General features: G+C 35.3%; 1 protein-coding gene across 3 annotated transcripts in view; it reads left to right on the top strand.

Moving 5' to 3' along the window:
- Positions 1 to 17773, top strand: part of COL21A1 (collagen type XXI alpha 1 chain) — a 183771-nt gene that overhangs the window by 155543 nt on the left and 10455 nt on the right. For all 3 annotated transcript variants that reach the window (XM_029945443.1, XM_029945442.1, XM_029945444.1), the window contains exons 18-23: positions 6151 to 6195; positions 8230 to 8283; positions 9422 to 9475; positions 12278 to 12331; positions 13828 to 13899; positions 15818 to 15853. In XM_029945443.1, coding sequence (XP_029801303.1) covers positions 6151 to 6195; positions 8230 to 8283; positions 9422 to 9475; positions 12278 to 12331; positions 13828 to 13899; positions 15818 to 15853 — 315 coding nt within the window. The remainder of the gene's footprint in view (positions 1 to 6150; positions 6196 to 8229; positions 8284 to 9421; positions 9476 to 12277; positions 12332 to 13827; positions 13900 to 15817; positions 15854 to 17773) is intronic.

The raw sequence follows: 17773 nt of genomic DNA, 5'->3' as shown, positions 1-17773 counted from the left end.
GCCAATTGCTCTTTTTGAAGGTGGAGGAAGGGGGCCATGATTCAAGGATTATGGTAGCTTTTAGAAGCTGTGAATGGCACTCAGCTTATAGTTAGCAAGAAAATAGAACACCTTGTGGTTTTTTTTTGCATTTGTGTTTTTTATTTTTTGTTTTTACCTCCTGCAGGGAATTGAATCCTACCTGTAACCTGAATGAATAAAAAATGATTTCTTTACTACAGATTCCAGAAAGATGTGCAGCCTTGCCAAGTCCTTGAATTTAGCCCAGTGAGACCCAGGCATTACTTCTGACCTACAGAACCCAAAGAGAATATATTGATATTTCTTTAAGCCACAGAATATGTGTTATTTGTCATGGGTCAATAGAAAACATAATTTCCTTTAAGTTTTTTCTTTTAATAATGCTATTAGTGTATTATCTCCTTTTTCAACAGCAAAATGGGGATATACGTTATATAAGCAGAGCAAAATTCACAGTGGGCTTGGTTGCACAATAAACATGCTTTAGGTATAACAGTATATACATGTTTAAATAAAAGATACATGGACAACTACTGAGATGTAATTTTCAAATAATTGCTTATTTGGTTTTTACTATGTAAATTTTAACTAAGGTTAAAAATTCATTTGTTTTCTTCATCAAACTAGTTTCACCTTTGAGGTTTAAACATTTTTTTTGTTGACTTCTATCATATAAAATTCTTTTTAAAAAGTAATATCAGATTTCTCTAAAAAATGTATATATTCTACTCAGCAACTGAGTTGACTATAAAGGTCTTTTAAAAATTCATTTTCATTATTCTCCTTACTGAGAAATTCATCATGCTTTGTTTCACGTTATACAGTGAGGATCCATGTACTACAAAATATGGTCTATATGTTTTTAGGTTTTCAGAGGATCAGAAATTCTAAAGCAGCTCTGGTACAATTTTTGAACTTCTTTCAGATGGAATTGTTTTGCAGTTTCACATGTGTCTGTGTGTGTACATCCATTTTAACTCACTAATATATTTCACATGCATGATATTACTTGCTAATAATGTAAAGGGATGGGTTAATTTTCTGGATTCCTGGGTTCAGGATGGTTCCCTGACTTTCCATGATGTGGTAGTACAGACACTGTCCCTGAGTCTCTTCATCCTCTCCCCCTCCTCTTCTGTGTTTTTAAGTATATTATTTTAATTTGCTAAACATTTGTCTTTTGTTTTATGTCACAAAATGATACTTTTACAATCTTAAAGTGGTTTAGAATATCTTTTTGACCTTTAAAAAACGTAGAGGGGCACCCAGATGGCTCAGTCAGTTGAGAGTCTCTCAGCTCCGGTCATGATCTCCGGTCTTGGAATTTAGCCCCGTGTTGGGCTCTGTGCTGAGTGTGGAGCCTGCTTAGGATTCTCTCTCTTCCTCTTCCCACCCTCTACTTGCTTGTGCGTGCTCTTCCTCCCTCCCTCCCTCCCTCTCTCTGTCAAAGTAAATAATCTTCTTTAAAATGTAGAAATGCTTTTAAATGTCCAAGAGAAATGCTGGTAACCTTAAGCCACTTTGTAAGGGCTTCCAGATCGCTTTTTCCTTCTGACGATATTTCTCATCTCTTTCTGTAACTTTTTATGTCAAACTGGTGACATTTTCTGTTGTATATCAACGTGAGTATCCCAGAAATATTTACCAAAGTATTTTCTCTTTGAAATTACTTGTCTTTGGGTACTTTGGGTCCAGTCCCATGTAGGTCCTGATATGTAGGCCAGGGAAGAATAAATTCATCCAGTGTTACTCAGATTACTGTTTTTCCCCTTGATGATTAAAGGGGGTCATAAAACTGTGTTAAAGTATTAAAGGGCGTAGCAAAGCTGGTGATTTCCTTATTATGGGTTTATTGCAAGTACTTATATGTTGGTTTCTTTTAGGTTTGGCAACAATGTTTATGAGTTACTTCTCTTTAGAGTTCCCTTACCACAGAGTAATCTTTTGTACATCATTCATAGTGTTCTGTCAGTGTGGAATTTTATAAAATGAATGAAAACCGTGGGGGATCAACTGAAAATGTATTTGAAACTTTGGGTTATATTTTGTTCAGAAAGAATTGTGATGAAATACATAGAAATGTTCAAAAATCCTTGTAGTCAAAGTTAGCCAAACAGGGAAAGGCAAAGGTAATGATAGAGGGGCAGTACCAACTTAGCACTCCCTAGTGGGAAGTCTTAGATTGCCGGAGTCAGTCTTGGGTTTGGTGGGAAATTTTGAAAACAAGGGTAGTGGAAACACACACACACACACACACACACACACACACACACACACAATCCTGCAATGGAGAAGGAGGACAAAGTTTGAGACATGGGAGAGAATTGACTTCATCTATTTCACAACTTTCAAAGGTCAGGGAGGAGCTGTGAAAAGAGAGGCGTGAAGATGTGTTCATTAACGCGCCAGCACTGAGCTGAGCGTGCGTGAGAGTTCATGAATATGATGTACCAACTCAATGAGGCAGAGCCCGTTATTTTCACCACATAAAAATGGGCATACTGAGATTCCACCATTCACATAACAGGCCTGGAGTCCATCAGCCACTGGATAATGGGCTGGCTGACTTCACTGTCAAAACTTATAACTGCTTCCACTATGCTTTTTACTAATAATTGTAATAATCATTGTGGTTTTTGTAGCTAATAAGAACAATACTTTCAATATGGATGTATTTTTCTTCATGAATCTTTAGGAACAAACACATCACTTCTAGATATAATAGAAAACATAACATGCTTCTAATATTTTGATGATTATATGTTAAATATCTTGACCACTCTGTAGAAATGTTGAAAAATACCATAAATGGGGGTGCCTGGATGGCTCAGTTGGTTAGGAGTCTGACTCTTGTTTTCAGCTCAGGTCATGATCTTACAGTTTGTGTGTTCCAGCCTTGCATTGAGCTCTGGGTTGACAGCATGAAGCCTGCTCGGGATTCTCTCCCCCCTCCTCCCTGCCCCTCCCCTGCTCATGTGTGCACATACACACACTCTCTAAATAAATTAAAACTCCTAAAAAGTACCATTAACAGATTAGATTGGTCTTTACTACACTGAAAATATTGTGTTATTTACAAGCAGATTGGATCCAAGATGCTCTGATTTCAGGGGTAAGGTAAATGCATTCATGGGATGTGAGAAAGTACCAAGTGATATTGTATCTTTTCTAAGTAATGTATCATGAACACATTTCTTCTCTGTAAAGTAGTCTTTAGGAAATAAGGGCCAAATCTTTTATTTGAAATTATGTATTTCAGTTCTTAATGACTTTTGTTACACATCAATGGCTTAGTGGTTACAGAGAAGCTTCTAGAACATTTTTTTATGTCAACATTTTTTCACCACAACATTATGCAGGATTTTCCAGTTGGCTTTCTGCTCTTTCTCAAACCTAAACTGAAATCACAGAAGTGGGATAGATATGCCCCTTTACTCTTACCAAATAAAATGCTTGTTTCTGTCTTTATTTATACATTTTCACAGTTGTCTGAATCCAAAACCACACAGGCTGAAAGTGAAATATAAAATAGTTGGCTTGGAAAACATTTGCTGTATGAAGTAATTTTTACTAAATACTTTGGATCACCAAACTGCTAAATTTCAAATGGTTTTGAATAATATTTCTGCTGGTGTAAAATTTGTAAAATTTAGAGAATTTCAATAAGTGGGAGCCCAGGAAAATAAATTATAGGAGAATTTTGCTAACTAATATAGCCCTGACTGGTTTCAGTTCCGGTTAATCTCTCTCTTAACAGTCCTCTATTCCAGGCATGTTCATGGTATTATGTTAGTTTTGCCAAGAATTGCTTTTATAAATCACTTTTGTGTTTTCTTTTTTAATATTATGTAGTTATATATTTTTGGGTGATATTTGTAAAGTAATAGTTCTTAGCATAGTTGGCATATAATATATGACTTCATATCCCTGAAATATATTTTAATGTTTTACCTGTTAAGCAGACAATAGGAAAATGAATTTTTTTTTAGATTTGGACTCCCCCAGAATACCCTCAATATCTGATATGCTGAAATAACATTTGAGGCTCTGTCCAAATATAGACCAAGTTCAGTATTATAATTATTTAGATAATAGGGTATCAGATCAGATCCAGGGAATGAACTGGGGGGCTCTCAAGGGTTTCTGGGAGGTGGAGGCTAGGGTGTCTGGGTGTAACTCTGATTTACCCCCACAGTGAGGGGTTAGCCTTTCTGACACTGGAATTGGCTTCAGAAGTAGAGGTAGGATATCTGTAACTGATTCGTACTGATATTGATTGTGTGAGGGCACAGAGACTTGAATAGTGAGGAAACAGCAATGAAGGACACCATGCCACAAGAAATTCATCTTCTCAGGTCTAACAGTATCATGGGAAATTGCACGACCCCTTTAGGGGTTCTTGAGGCTACAGGACACTGCATGACCATAGCTGCACCTGTTTCATCATAGAGCAATGTATGGCCGTCATGTTTCTGATAAGAGTCTTTTGCCGCTCCCCACATTTATAGACAGATTTTATTTAAATTCAGAACTTAGTCTACACCTATAGTGAGTTTGAGTATATGTATATTTGAATGGGAGCTGATTATAGATGGTTTCATTCCAAATTATGGTCTTTTGAAACGTATTTGGAACTATATTCATCTTAACTGATTGCATCAAGAATATGTATTTCCCACCTTGGAAGGATAAAATTCATATCATTTTATGTTCTTTATACATATAACTCAATTATTTTAATTTTGCTTTATGTTTTAGAGTATACCATGCTCATACTTTATAATGTCACTTTAAAATTTATATGGTTTTATGTTATTTTCTAGTTAGTATGTTTATAAAGGTTTGTGTTTCCAACTAGACTGCAAGCCCTTTGTTTATGGTCATTGCTCACATACATCCTTGGTCCTCTGCAAAGGGTATAGTGCTATGGCAAAGTGAATGGAACTAAATGGAACCAAATTGAATTCCAACTTATGAGTCAAGTTCAGATTTTAAAACTAGAACTTTATGAATGTGTCTTGAATTATAATTGTGGCTAACACATTGGCCAGTATTGTTCTAATAAAATCAAGATGTGAAAATCAAATTAATGGCCGACTCTCCCTGGAATAGAAGGTAACTTGATCTCCCTGACAGTGGCCTCTCTACTGTCTGCCTTGATTTTCTGAGGAGTAAGTTGGTCTTCAAAAGCCTTGATGATGCGGTGGACTTTCAAAGAAATACTGCTGTGGCCCAATTTCCATGTCTTTCAAATTCCTTTTCCTGCCAGAGTCTGTCTATATAGATACTTACATACAAATGTTACTTATTTCAACTGAAATGTCATTGATAAAGGAGCTAAGAAAAATCAATAAAATTGAAAATTGATTAATACTCTCACTTTGCTTTGGGTGAAAAAGGTTCTTTTGGTAAATGCATTGAATGACTGTAAGACTCTTTTCCCATTAACAAATGTGCTAATGTTACTCTCAAATATACAATGAGCATTAATATTCTCTGAAACTTGCTAGACAACTTGTACATGTGGATTGAGTCGTGTAAAAGAGCTCTCTGTATTCTTCCTCAACCATGCTCTGCATATTGTTCATGTTTGTATCATAAGGGAATCATTAGGGAAAAAATTGCCAAATTTCATACAGGGAATTAGGTTCCTGGGTGTTTGTAGACTCAATTTGGAGAACATTGGTTAATCTTATTAGTTCTTAATTATGGTTGTGAGGCAGTGGGTGCCTTTGGAACTGTTGTACTGAATCTGAACCCCTATGATGTGACAGTTTTTCTTGCATTATTCATTTAAAATAACACAGGAATATGTTCAAATGAAATATCCTTCTTATTTTATCATTTATGTTGGTCTGAAAGAACCACTTTTATTTTTGAAAGCCTTTATTTAAAACTTTAAATACTAGTGGATGTTCATATAATGTTGAATTTCATAAATTTTCTCTTTTCCAAAATTGGATTAATATGAGTAGCAGTGTTATACTATAAATGGATGATACAGGTTTGAAATTATGCATTATTTACAAGTCAAAAATTCAGTTAGGACTTCCTCTTCTTTAATGATTTAGTCTCTCTATATATAATACATATATATTTTTAATTAAGATCTACTTTATTAATTTTTAGGGAATACCAGGATTTCCTGGAAACCAAGGATTAATGGGACAAAAAGTGAGTATTAATGAAAGTTGAAAGATTTGCATCTACATCATTTATTAAAAGTGCAAAGTGGTGTTATATTCACGTAGACTACATTTTTACCAAACTCATGGCTATAGTTAATCGTTCAGATATGATATAATTTCACAAAGTATTATTTGTTCTTATAATTAGTTTTGTTTTGTTGTTTAAATGGGTAACATTAATTTGGATTTATACATACACTTTCTGTTTTACTTAGTTACTTTTTGATATTGTGCTCTTAGACCATCCTTTTGGGATAATTTTCCTAATTTCTGAACCATTTCTTTTGAATTTCTTTGAGTACAGATATCTTGGTAACAAACTTTCAGATTTACCTAATTCTAAATATCTTTATTTTACTCTTGCCTTTAAGAGATACTTTGGTAGGGTATACAACTCAGAGTTGATGATTATTTTTGCTTAACTTCTTGAGGATTTTCTTCTGTTGTCTTCTGACTTCCATTATTAACTATGAAACATCTGCTGTCATTCTAATTATTGTTCTTTTGTAAGTGATCTGTCCCTTTCTTTTGGATTCTTTTATGGTATTTATTTCATTTTATTTGTGTGTGTGTGTGTGTGTGTGTGTGTGTGTGTGTGTGTGTATTCTAAAACTCATTACAGTGTGTCTAGATACACATTCCTCTTTATTCATCCTGGGGATAATTCCCTTTGATTCTGGCTCTGTGGTATTATTTCTATTAACTCTGGAAGATATCACCATTATCTCCCAATTACAACTCTTCCAATCATTATTCCCTCCTTCTGGAATTATAGTTAGATAAATTTTATTCTTTCTAATTTTGTCCTTCATGTTTCTAAAAAGTTTCTTATTTTTATGTCCTTGACTCTTACATTCTGGTTAAATTTTTTTGGTGTATTTCCCAATTACTTATTCTTCCTTTACTGTGTCTAATCTGCTATTTAAACCACCAATTGATCTAAAATATCATAATTTTCTAGAATTTTAAATTTTTAATAACATCTTTTTACTCTTGATAGCCTCTTGTTTCATTTACACTCCTAATAGTCTTTCATGATTCCATTCTTTAATTAGTAGAGATCTCATATATTGTTCTGAAGTCTGTTTCTAACAATTCCAGTATCTGTAGGTTGTTATCTCTGTTAACTCTCAGTCTTGTGGGTTGCTTCTTCCTCTTTCTTTCTTGTTGAATATGAGCTTACTGCTTCATGTTAATTGGTATGGGTTCTGTCAGCCTAATTGGGCCATGAAGAGCTTCCTCCTGTTGGTAGCCATGGATACCATGTCAGCCCTTGTTAAGAGTCCTGGGTCATCATAGGTATGACAGCCTCTTCCTGTGGTTAGCCCACTCTTCAGTTTCCCAAGAGCTGAGCATACCCTCTAGATGCTTCCAGCCTTCTTGGCTCCTGCATCTCGACCTCTGGCAAGATTTTTGTGTTCTTCCAAATCCTCATAATCATAGCCCCAACCCAGAGTACATTTAATTAAAATAAGGGATTTTTGAAGACCTCATCTATTTCTTATAAGACCAGAACTCTCTCATAGAAGATGTTCTTTTCAGAGTTTGTTCTTATATTCAGGATTCAGACTCCCTCGGAGTACCTAGTTAGCTACAATCCCAGAAATTGAAGTAAGAATGCTGTTATTCTCTATCTTATTTTTTATTAATTTATGTGTACTGTCAAATTTCTTAATCTCTGATAAAAAATTTTTTTACGTGATTTTCTCCCCTGCTGTCCCCCCTCACCAACTCTGAGTGAACTCCCAGGTATTCCTTTTGAACAATGACAGTATTACTCCTGATTTTCTAATATAATATTTGATTTAGTGATTCTGTAGACCCTTGACCCAAATCTTTTAAGATACCACATACCTGATTTTTTTACACTATGTTGCTTCTCTTTTACAGTAGAGAAAGGGGAAGCAGACCAATTGGGCTGATTGGTATTGAATTTTCATTCTATAATGGTTTGGTAGGAAATTCATGGAAATGAACTGATAATTTGCAATTTCAAATTTGATCTTTATTTGATTTTTAGGGAGAAATTGGGCCTCCAGGACCACTAGGAAAAAAAGGAGCTCCAGGGATTCCTGTATGTTAATATCATTATTATCAGGATGTTTGAAATAGTTATTATGTATCATTATATTGTACACTATGCTTTGAACAGGTATTTTTAAATTTTATGGTTGAAATAATATCCTAAATTGATAGCAAAACAATAGTGATGATGGTATTTTTAATATGACCATATTGAGATTATATTTTCTGATGATCTTAATTGAATATTTTTGCTCATCACATTTCCTTGGCTATGTTTAAGAGAGAGCAAGTGTCTTTAATGTATGTAATGGTATTTAAGGTAGAATCCAGAGGTGCCTGGGTGACTCAGCTGGTTAAGCATCCAACTCTTGATTTTGACTGAGGTCATGATCTCACGGTGGTTATAAGATTGAGCTCGGTGTCAGGCTCTGCACTAAGCATGGAGTCTGCTTGGGATTCTCTCTCTCTCTCTCTCTCTCTCTCTCTCTCTCTCTGCCCCCCACTACTTGTGTTTTCTCTCTCCCTAAGTAAATAAATATTTAAAAGATACAGTAGACTCCAAATTAAATCAGTTCCCTGTTGCATGTTACTGTTGTCTTATTTTGAATCATATGGTTAGTTAAAAATATGACCATTTTGAAACTTTAGGAGAGATTGTTATATTCAGAGAATTTATTAGATTGTCACTCTTTCAATATATCATTTAATAAAATAGAAATTGTAAGTAAAGTTGACCAGGATAACAGCTATAAAGAAACCTATTTCTTAATTACTTTTACATTTATTTATTTTTGAGAGTTAGACAGCATGAGTGGGGGGAGGGGCAGAGAGAGAGGGATGCAGGCTCCAGGCTCTGAGCTTCAGCACAGAGCCCAACCCAGAAACCATGAGAGCATGACCTGAGCTGAAGTTGAACACTTAACCTAAGGAGCCACTAGGTGCCCCAGGAAACCTAATTCTTACTCATCATGGCATAAGGAAGAAGGTGAGAATCTAGAAAAAGAAATGAACCTTTCTATACATTTGTCTTTTACTAGGCCTCCAGGAACTTTTGCTGTTTGTAGGTTATTTGGTTAACAATGTTAGGAGGGCTTTGCTGGCCTTCAGGCTATCTTGCCTAGTTAGATTATTTTATTATCCTTTATTGAAGGAAATAAGACTCTTGAAACTTCCACTTAAAAATATAGGGTCTGATGGGACATGATGGCTCACCGGGTCAGCCTGGAACACCAGGATCTAAGGTAAATAAATGAAATCGATAAGAACACTTTGTGCAAAATTACCATCTATGTGCTTCAGTAAAACTTTTAATTATATTGATTTTAAGTGTGGTTTTAATTCTATGAACAGTCATTTGTAAGAATGAAATCTTAGAACAAACTAAGCATATGAAACAGGCTAATGTAGAGCAGGGCTTGTTTAAGCTGGAAAAAGTCCAGAATCTCTTACTACTTTACCCTCTCGTCCTTTATTGTCATCTCAGGGGCACTGAGGACTATGTAGAGTTCTATGGAGTTTAGTGTCAAACCCGACCAATATAGAGGATTAGTAGTTATGATTAAGGATGACTTTTGCCAATTTCTAAGTCCTCTTCTTGATATTTTTATTTACTAGAATGTATATGGAGTTTTTATCATAAGTGCCTTGTAGTGAGTTTTATTAGGCATTCTCTCATTCAGGACTGTGGGTATGATAATGTATTATCTTTACTTTCATATTTAAAAAATATATATTTAGGATGTCAGGTTGGGTTATTCCCAAGACTGAACTGAAACTTCAGATGCTCTGGTTTGACCATTTTTAGGTATATAGCATCCTGTGCTAAAAGAACTTTTTTTTTCTTGGTTTAATAGAAGGGTCAAATCAAGTACATTCTGGCTAGACTCAAACTATTCCCCACTATTTAATGATTAGAGAATGTAGGACAACCTTTCCAAAAGGAAATGATGAAATTGCTGTTTTGGAAGCATCGAACCTTTAACTAGACACTGTCCCGCAGGAATAGAGCGTGACATTCTAAAGGAGTAGAGGAGTAGACAACCTAATTATTCTACTTTTAATTTCTAAATTACTTAGAGAAAGAAATAGGATGAAACATCATGGGAGTCTAGTGACTAGGGGAAAGTATCTGCCCTTTCACCAATGGTGGACCCTTGTGAATCCCTGGAGTATTGTGTGGCGTGCTGGCAGTAGTAAGCGTGCACAGAAGTGGCCTAAGACCCTGAGAGAGTGGCCTGCCAACTGGAGATTCTCCATAATTTCTCAAAGTCATTTTCTAAGAAGATGCTGAGTAATTGCATATTTCTTAAGTAACTGCGGTATGGCGGATTCCCCCATGGTGTTGTGGATGCTCTAATTCTTAAGAATTCAGCCTAAGATTTCATCAGCCACTTCACATGGTTAGCTCACTGAGCCAGAGGTCAATTAAACCTGCTAGAATTTCCGTAAAAGATTTTAGAACAGTACTTTGTGGCATCTGCCACTTGAGTAGATCCTGCCAATATCGCCCGAAAGGCAAGGTGTTGTTTCCAGCATCAGTTTGTTTATTGTGACGTGAATTACTAAGAAGTTTGTCTCCTCTCATCTTGTACTTGTGCAATTATTTTGTTAAAAATAGATTGCAAGTGTTAAAATTATACCTCTTAAATGTAATCTTTTCAGTGAAACACTTCAACTTCTTCTCATATAGTATGTTAGCTCAGGTGTTATGCAACTGGCCAGGTAGTAAATATTTGAACCTTTGAGGGCCATACAGTTTCTGTTGCAACTACGCAGTTCTACTATTGTAATGCAAAAGTAGCCGTGGGCAAACTGCGTGGGTTGTGCTGGTTTCTGGCAAAATTTTATTTACAGAATCACGCATTAGGCTGGAGTTAGCCCATCGGCCGTAGTTTACTTACCTCTACGTTAGTGTATCCCTGCCTATTTTGTCAACTGTGTTTGTGAACTAGGCCTTATCCGTTGCTGTGAATTCTAGAATGGGACCAAAAAAGGCTATATTAAACAGGGCAAAGATGAGGCTAAAACTTTGTGGTAGAACTTTAGAAAACTTCTAATTTGGTTTATAATACCATTTTTAAAACATAGCTACTGAACCATACTATTTTCCAGTTTTAAAAATTATTATCTAAATGACATTAGGATATGTTAACATAATCAAGCCATGTAACTTGGAGCAAGTCTTGTCACCTCTGAATTTATGCTGAATCACTTGTAAAACTAGAAATTTTAAGGAACCGTTCTATGGTTTAATAACGTTATGTGCTAAATGCTTTAATGAAATCTAAATATTGTGTTCATATATTTCTCAATAAGAGCAACCCAGAAAACTTTTTAAAAGCTGAAAATTCAGTTGGTTGCCTTAATTATTAGTGAACCCAGTTTGATTCTGGCTTTTGCCAGACCAGGCTGGGATTTTAGTTATCAAAGTGTATTTGAAAACCAGCACTACCTTCGACAGTCTCTCCTATTAGCCAGCAGACATATCCTCTATATATACCCCACCCTATTTATAGTTTTATATTTTTTGCTGTGTCAAGTTGGTCTCGTCCTTCAAGCTTTTGTCGGAAAGGAGTGCACTTGAGGCCTGAAAAAGAACACAAAGTAAAGTTTTCTTTTCATATATATATTTTAAAAGCCACTCTACATTTGAATCTAGTTTTCTTTCCTTCAGTTGCACACTGAAGGTGAGTCACCCTGAGAAAGTGAAACAGGGGAGAGATGAAGACGCGCAGGTGGTGTCCAGATCTCTGGCCTGGGTAGTGCGGAGACCCGGCTAATTAACACTGGTCCCTGAGGATTTGGGTTTCTCCCCTTACTTGGGGCTTCTAGCTTTAAAACTTACTTTTGGAAAGCTCTATAAATGTGCAGACCCATTTCTTGCTTACAAGAGTTTTTCTTAATAGGCTTAATATACAGAGTCTATGTTTTAAACAACTGGAAAGTTGGAAATGTAAAAATTATTTAAAATATATTCCCTTAAGTGCGTATATAAGATATATTGTGCCTTTTTTAAAAATTCAAATGGTTTGATGCATTGACAGGGAAATAAAGGTGAGCCTGGACTTCAAGGGATGCCTGGGGCTTCTGGGTTAAAGGTAATTACCATTTGATACATTTGGAAATACATTCAAATTATTATATTTTCCCTTCATTATTTAATGAAATTACCATATATATCCCTTAAGAAAAGTGACATGAAATTAAGGATTACCTCTGTCACAGAGCTACCCCAGGAAAAAACATGACCAGTGGGGCATTTCATTTGTTTGGGGGAAACTTTATCATAGTTGAGGTAAAAAAAAAAGACATTAAATATATTTTGGCTTGATTTTCCTAGAAATGGCAAATGCCATATGCTTATATGCTTTGGTCCAGAGAATATTCCTGTTTTCTGTAACTGAAAGAAAGTGGGTATGACTCTCACAAGTGATGCTATTCCTTTGTTTACTGTTTGATGGGCCTTTAGTGTGGGGGCTTGTTTCCTCCAAACCAAATGGTTCATGTTTATTTCAATAGGATTTTCAATTCTCTTCAAGCTGTTAGCAATTTAGAGTAACACTGAGTAGCTCAGGAGTGGGCATAGTAAGTAAAGAGGGCAAAACTGTTTCCACAAAAGAGAGTAGGCTTCAGTTAATGTGATAGAGTTTGGGACTAATGGTAAATCAAATGAAAACCATGAAGCAAGTTCAGGATTGCGCCCCCTATCTTACAGACATAACCTGAATGTCATTGATAATTTGTCACTATATACTTTCAGAAAATGTCCTTACTTAAGACTTTTAAGGAATCTTTTTTCCATAAAGAAAACAGCTCACAAATTTACTTCTAAGAAAATAATATCCATATGTATGAAGAGCAAACATAAGTGTGCATATGATTTAACTACAAAGACATTCACCCCCATATTCTTAATAAAAATGAAAATTGTGAAAACTAATATTAACAATAACTATTTTATTAAAGATGGTAAATCACTATAGTTAAGTACTATTCTGTAATTTACAATTATGTTTTAAAAACATAATGGCATATAAAGAACATCACAATATTCACATGTTTTGACAAAAGATTAAGAGCAAATCTTAATAACCAAACTGTGTGTAGTGTATTCATGAGAGATAGAAAATATATAACAAATAAAAACAATAATGAGATTTTCAGAAATTTTAATTCTGTTTACTCACCAGTTTTTTAACAATAAAATAGGTTCTTTAAAGTAGCAATATGAGGATAAGCAGTCTCAAGGAGGAAGAAAAAGTGTTAGTAAACAAAACAAGACACCAATGTTTATTATCATCACTGCTGTATTATTTATTGTTAAAGCTATAAAATATAGATGACAAGTATTTATAAAATTTGAAAATCTTTGCCATCAGAATTATTTTAACTTACAAAGACAGGAAAACAATACAAGTCATTTTATTGGGACTCATAAATTTTCATTCTTTACTGTTTCTGCAGTAATAACTCTAAATGTTAACAAACTTTGTAACCATAAATGATAAATTTGAGATTTGTGTAGAGATAAAATCAGTGATATCTTTCATAAGCGGTAGGTCTGCAATCTTTACGTAATTTCTATGTCACCTAGGGAGAGCGAGGAGCAGTAGGTCCCCCAGGAGAACCGGGATACCTGGGTTTACCGGGAATTCAAGGAAAAAAGGTATGCATTGTTTAGGAGATAAGTTAACTTTTTTTTAAAGTTTATTTATTTATTTTGAGAGAGATGGAGACAGCATGAGTGGAGGAGGGGCAGAGAGAGGGAGAGAGAGAATCCCAAGCAGGCTCTGTGCTGCCAGCATAGAGCCCATTGCTTGAACTGGTGAAACTCAAGATCGTGACCTGGGGAGAAACCAAGAGTAGGTCACTTAGCTGACTGAGCCACCCAGGTGCCCCAAGATAAAAATAACTTTTATTCTTCCTATTGCGAGTCTTCCTTTTGTGAAAGTAGTGTAATTGGACTGACTATACTTTTAATGACCTTTATGTTTGGTATATGCATAATATGATCAACCACATGCCCATAGCTATGGCCTCTTTCCCACTCCTGCATGGGTATTGTCTCCTGGATGAAGGCCGTGGTGAGGCTTGCAGCTCAGAAAATATAAACATTCTATTAAGTAACAGCCTGTAAATTCAGATTGTTTTCAGGTCAGTCCAGGTGAATCAGGAATATTTTAGGAAAAGTATTCAGTGTCTGGCACTCTTACTGAAATGTGAACATTACCCTTATCAAAACTGGGGCAAAAGTCTAAAATAGTAAAAATTACACCCAGAACACTTGACCATGAAGTTCCTCTTGATGAAAGATTGTATTACATAGACTTTCATTTTAAATGTAGGAGTTGAAAATACAAATCATGTATGCTGATAAAAAAAACATTTTGGTGAGATAAGAGAGCAACATCTTAGATTCTCATATTCTCTCCTCAAGTAAAGGAACCCCAAAGCTCTATGTATATAAATAGTATTTATTTGGTGGTTTTAAGCAAAAACTGACTGCCCATTTGCCAAAGAAGTTCATGCCACTGCAAATACATACATTTCAGGCCAAAAGCAAATATATTGACTTTTATTCTGGAAAGGATACAAACTCTTATGTCTTCATCTTTATATCCCTTGCTGTTTTAGTTTTTTTTTTTTTTTTTTTTTTTTTTTTTTTTTTTTTTTTTACCATTTTTGTATTTGTCATGTATCATGAACTTGGCCCCTAGGTTTTTGTAACCAGTATGGTCCTTGACCTTTTCGTTCCAGTGAGCAGTAGGCAGCACTTGCTAAGACAGAGATGACCCTCAGGGCAGCAATTAAGTGCTAGAACCTTAGCAAATATTCAGTAAACATACTGGGAATATGTTAAGATTTTGAGAAATTTCTTGTTCAAAACTTTCCCTTTAAAAATACACCTGTGTTTTGTTTGCCGTACGCACAAAACTCTGTATGTTTAGAGAGCATGGTGAGGTAGAAAAGAAATTTGGAAACAGTGTCCAAGTTCATCTGAGGGCAAGTGCTTATCTTTCCTGATTGACAGATTCATTATCTGTTAGAACAAGGACATTGAACTAGTTGGTCTCAAATGTTTACCCTAGCTGAAAAACCCCAGGAACGTTTTTATTATGGAATATGGATTTCACCCCCAAAAGTAATTTTCGAAGCATCTGGTTTCAAAAATACCATTCCAATGTTATGTTCTATTTCTCTGTTTATAAATTTGTGGCTACCACTAGCTCAATAGAAGATTTTTCAGTTTGACTTCATAAAACATTTGTCAAAATGAGTTTTCTCATGTTTGTTTGCTAAACCTCAGATTGTGATCAATATAGACAAGTTTTCTTATTTCTGGTAAAATGGAAATAGTAGTAAATTTTCCTTTCAAATGTAAGGGCACAAGAAAATACTCATTTAGAACATCATTTTGACATAATTTGACTCTTCTCTCTTCTGTTGAAATCTGCTTATGCAAACAAGGCACTTGTTGGGTTTGTAGGAAACCGTGCATTTTTCTTTCCTGTAGAAAAATATGTTTATTTGAAAGGGTACAGAATATCCTAGATTATGATAGACATTAAACTGCCTTTTTGCAGGGGGACAAAGGAAGTCAAGGTGAAAAAGGCATTCAGGTATGTTTCTGGCTTTTTAATTTTTGCTTGGCAATAATATCAAGGCTTTGTTCTTTTTAGTTGTTACATGGGTTTTCCAGCTCCTTCCTGGTTCACCTTCAGTATCTAATTGTTGAGTCTCAGCTTTCTTCTTTCCTTCTAAACTTTTCAGACAACATCAAATCTCGTTTTAAGATTCTTCTCTACTTCACTGTTGTAGATACTTGGAAACCAAATGGTTCAACCAAACAAATAGAGATATTATTACATGCTTCAAATATATTTATTAGAAATATTACATATTTATAGTATGTATGTTTCCAGAAATGATTTGAATGGCTTATGGCACAAATACATGTTATAAGAATACTTTAGCCCCACATATAAAACATGTTCAAGCTAATAAATGGAAGTATAATCATATCAAAAAATAGGTTGAGGAAACCTAGGGTGAATTTCATTTGGGTATCTTACCACAAAGGCAAAGGGTTCTAGAATTTCTAGACGCATAAAAGGAGATTACACATTGTAGTGATAGTAGAGTGAAAATCTGCTGAGGTCAGTCTCAAGAATTGTTTTTTAGCTGCTGATTCAATATCTTTTACTGAAGATACTCAAGTATTATTATGATTTCTTTAATTATGAAATTAGGAGTGAGGTAGATTTTAAGGAAGTGACTATGAGCTCTAGACCCACATATTCTAATTTCCCTCTTGGTGCTGACTTTGAATGTCTTGCATGCCCACATCAACATGTTAAAAACAGAGCTTGTCACCTTTTTCTATAAACCATCTCCTACTCTGTTCTTTGTCATGGTAATTGGTTAGACCTCTGAAATAATCTGAAGGAAAAAGTCTTGAAAGTCATCCTAAAACTCAGTCTCTTTTCACATTTAGTTTCACATCTACATCTCTCTTGAACTTGGCCCCTTCTCCCTGTCCACACTGACCTAATCATTTCCTGTCATGGGTCTTGATTACCAGTATCCTCCCCACCTCCTCTCATGCTGCTACCAACACGCAGTAACTAAACTACACATCTGCTTAGGAATCCTTCTGTGGTGCCCCACACGTTTCAAAATAGTCTGTTCCATTAAGTGCTTCCTGACTTGACTGACTCTTTTTGGCTCTGTTTTACTTATCACTAAAGCCTACACTTAAGATTGAGTCATTTTCGGAGCACCTGGGTTGCTCAGTCAGTTAAGCTTTCGACTTCGGCTCAGGTCATGATCTCATGGTCCCTGAGTTTGAGCCCTGCGTTGGGCTCTGTCTGTGTTGGCAGCTCAGAGCCTGGAACCTGCTTCAGATTCTCTGTCTCCCTCTCTCTCTCTCTCCCCTCCCCCACTCATGCTCTGTCTCTATCTTTCAAAAATGAATCAACGTTAAAAAAAAAAAAAGATTGAGTCATTTTCCCCACCACATAGGATGCACCTCTGTCAGATACCGCTCCTGTGTCCCGGTAGCATCCAGCCCAGATGCTTAATTATGCACTTTCATCATTCTTGATTTAATGGCTCATCTTTCTCATTACACAGCAAGGAACTTGACGATAACACTATTTTTGTTTCAGTGTGTCTACAAACCAGCAAATAGTTGTCTTTCAATAAATACTGGGAATTTACTTAAGTAAATAGAGGGATAAATCACACTGTAAGAGTAATTTAAAATTTTGGTCACTAGATCATTCACTGTTTTATTATCTAAGTATATGCTTTCCTAGAAACTGCTAACTATCTTGTCCAACATAAGGATGGAGAAATACATTGGGGATAGTAGCATGCATTATGTATGATGGATATCCAAAGAAATTTTTAAATGGACAAATGTGTTTATATATTTGTTAATTTTCCTCTCTTCTTCTTTGTCCTGATTTAATGGTCTTCATTCAAGATGATTTTTTACAGTATTTTTTAAATTGAAGTATAAACAACATACGACAGTA

This window comes from Suricata suricatta, chromosome 7 (assembly GCF_006229205.1).
Source record: "Suricata suricatta isolate VVHF042 chromosome 7, meerkat_22Aug2017_6uvM2_HiC, whole genome shotgun sequence".
NCBI classification, from domain to species: domain Eukaryota; kingdom Metazoa; phylum Chordata; class Mammalia; order Carnivora; family Herpestidae; genus Suricata; species Suricata suricatta.
The sequence above is the reverse complement of the archived record's forward strand: the minus strand, read 5'-3'. Positions and strand labels throughout refer to the sequence as shown.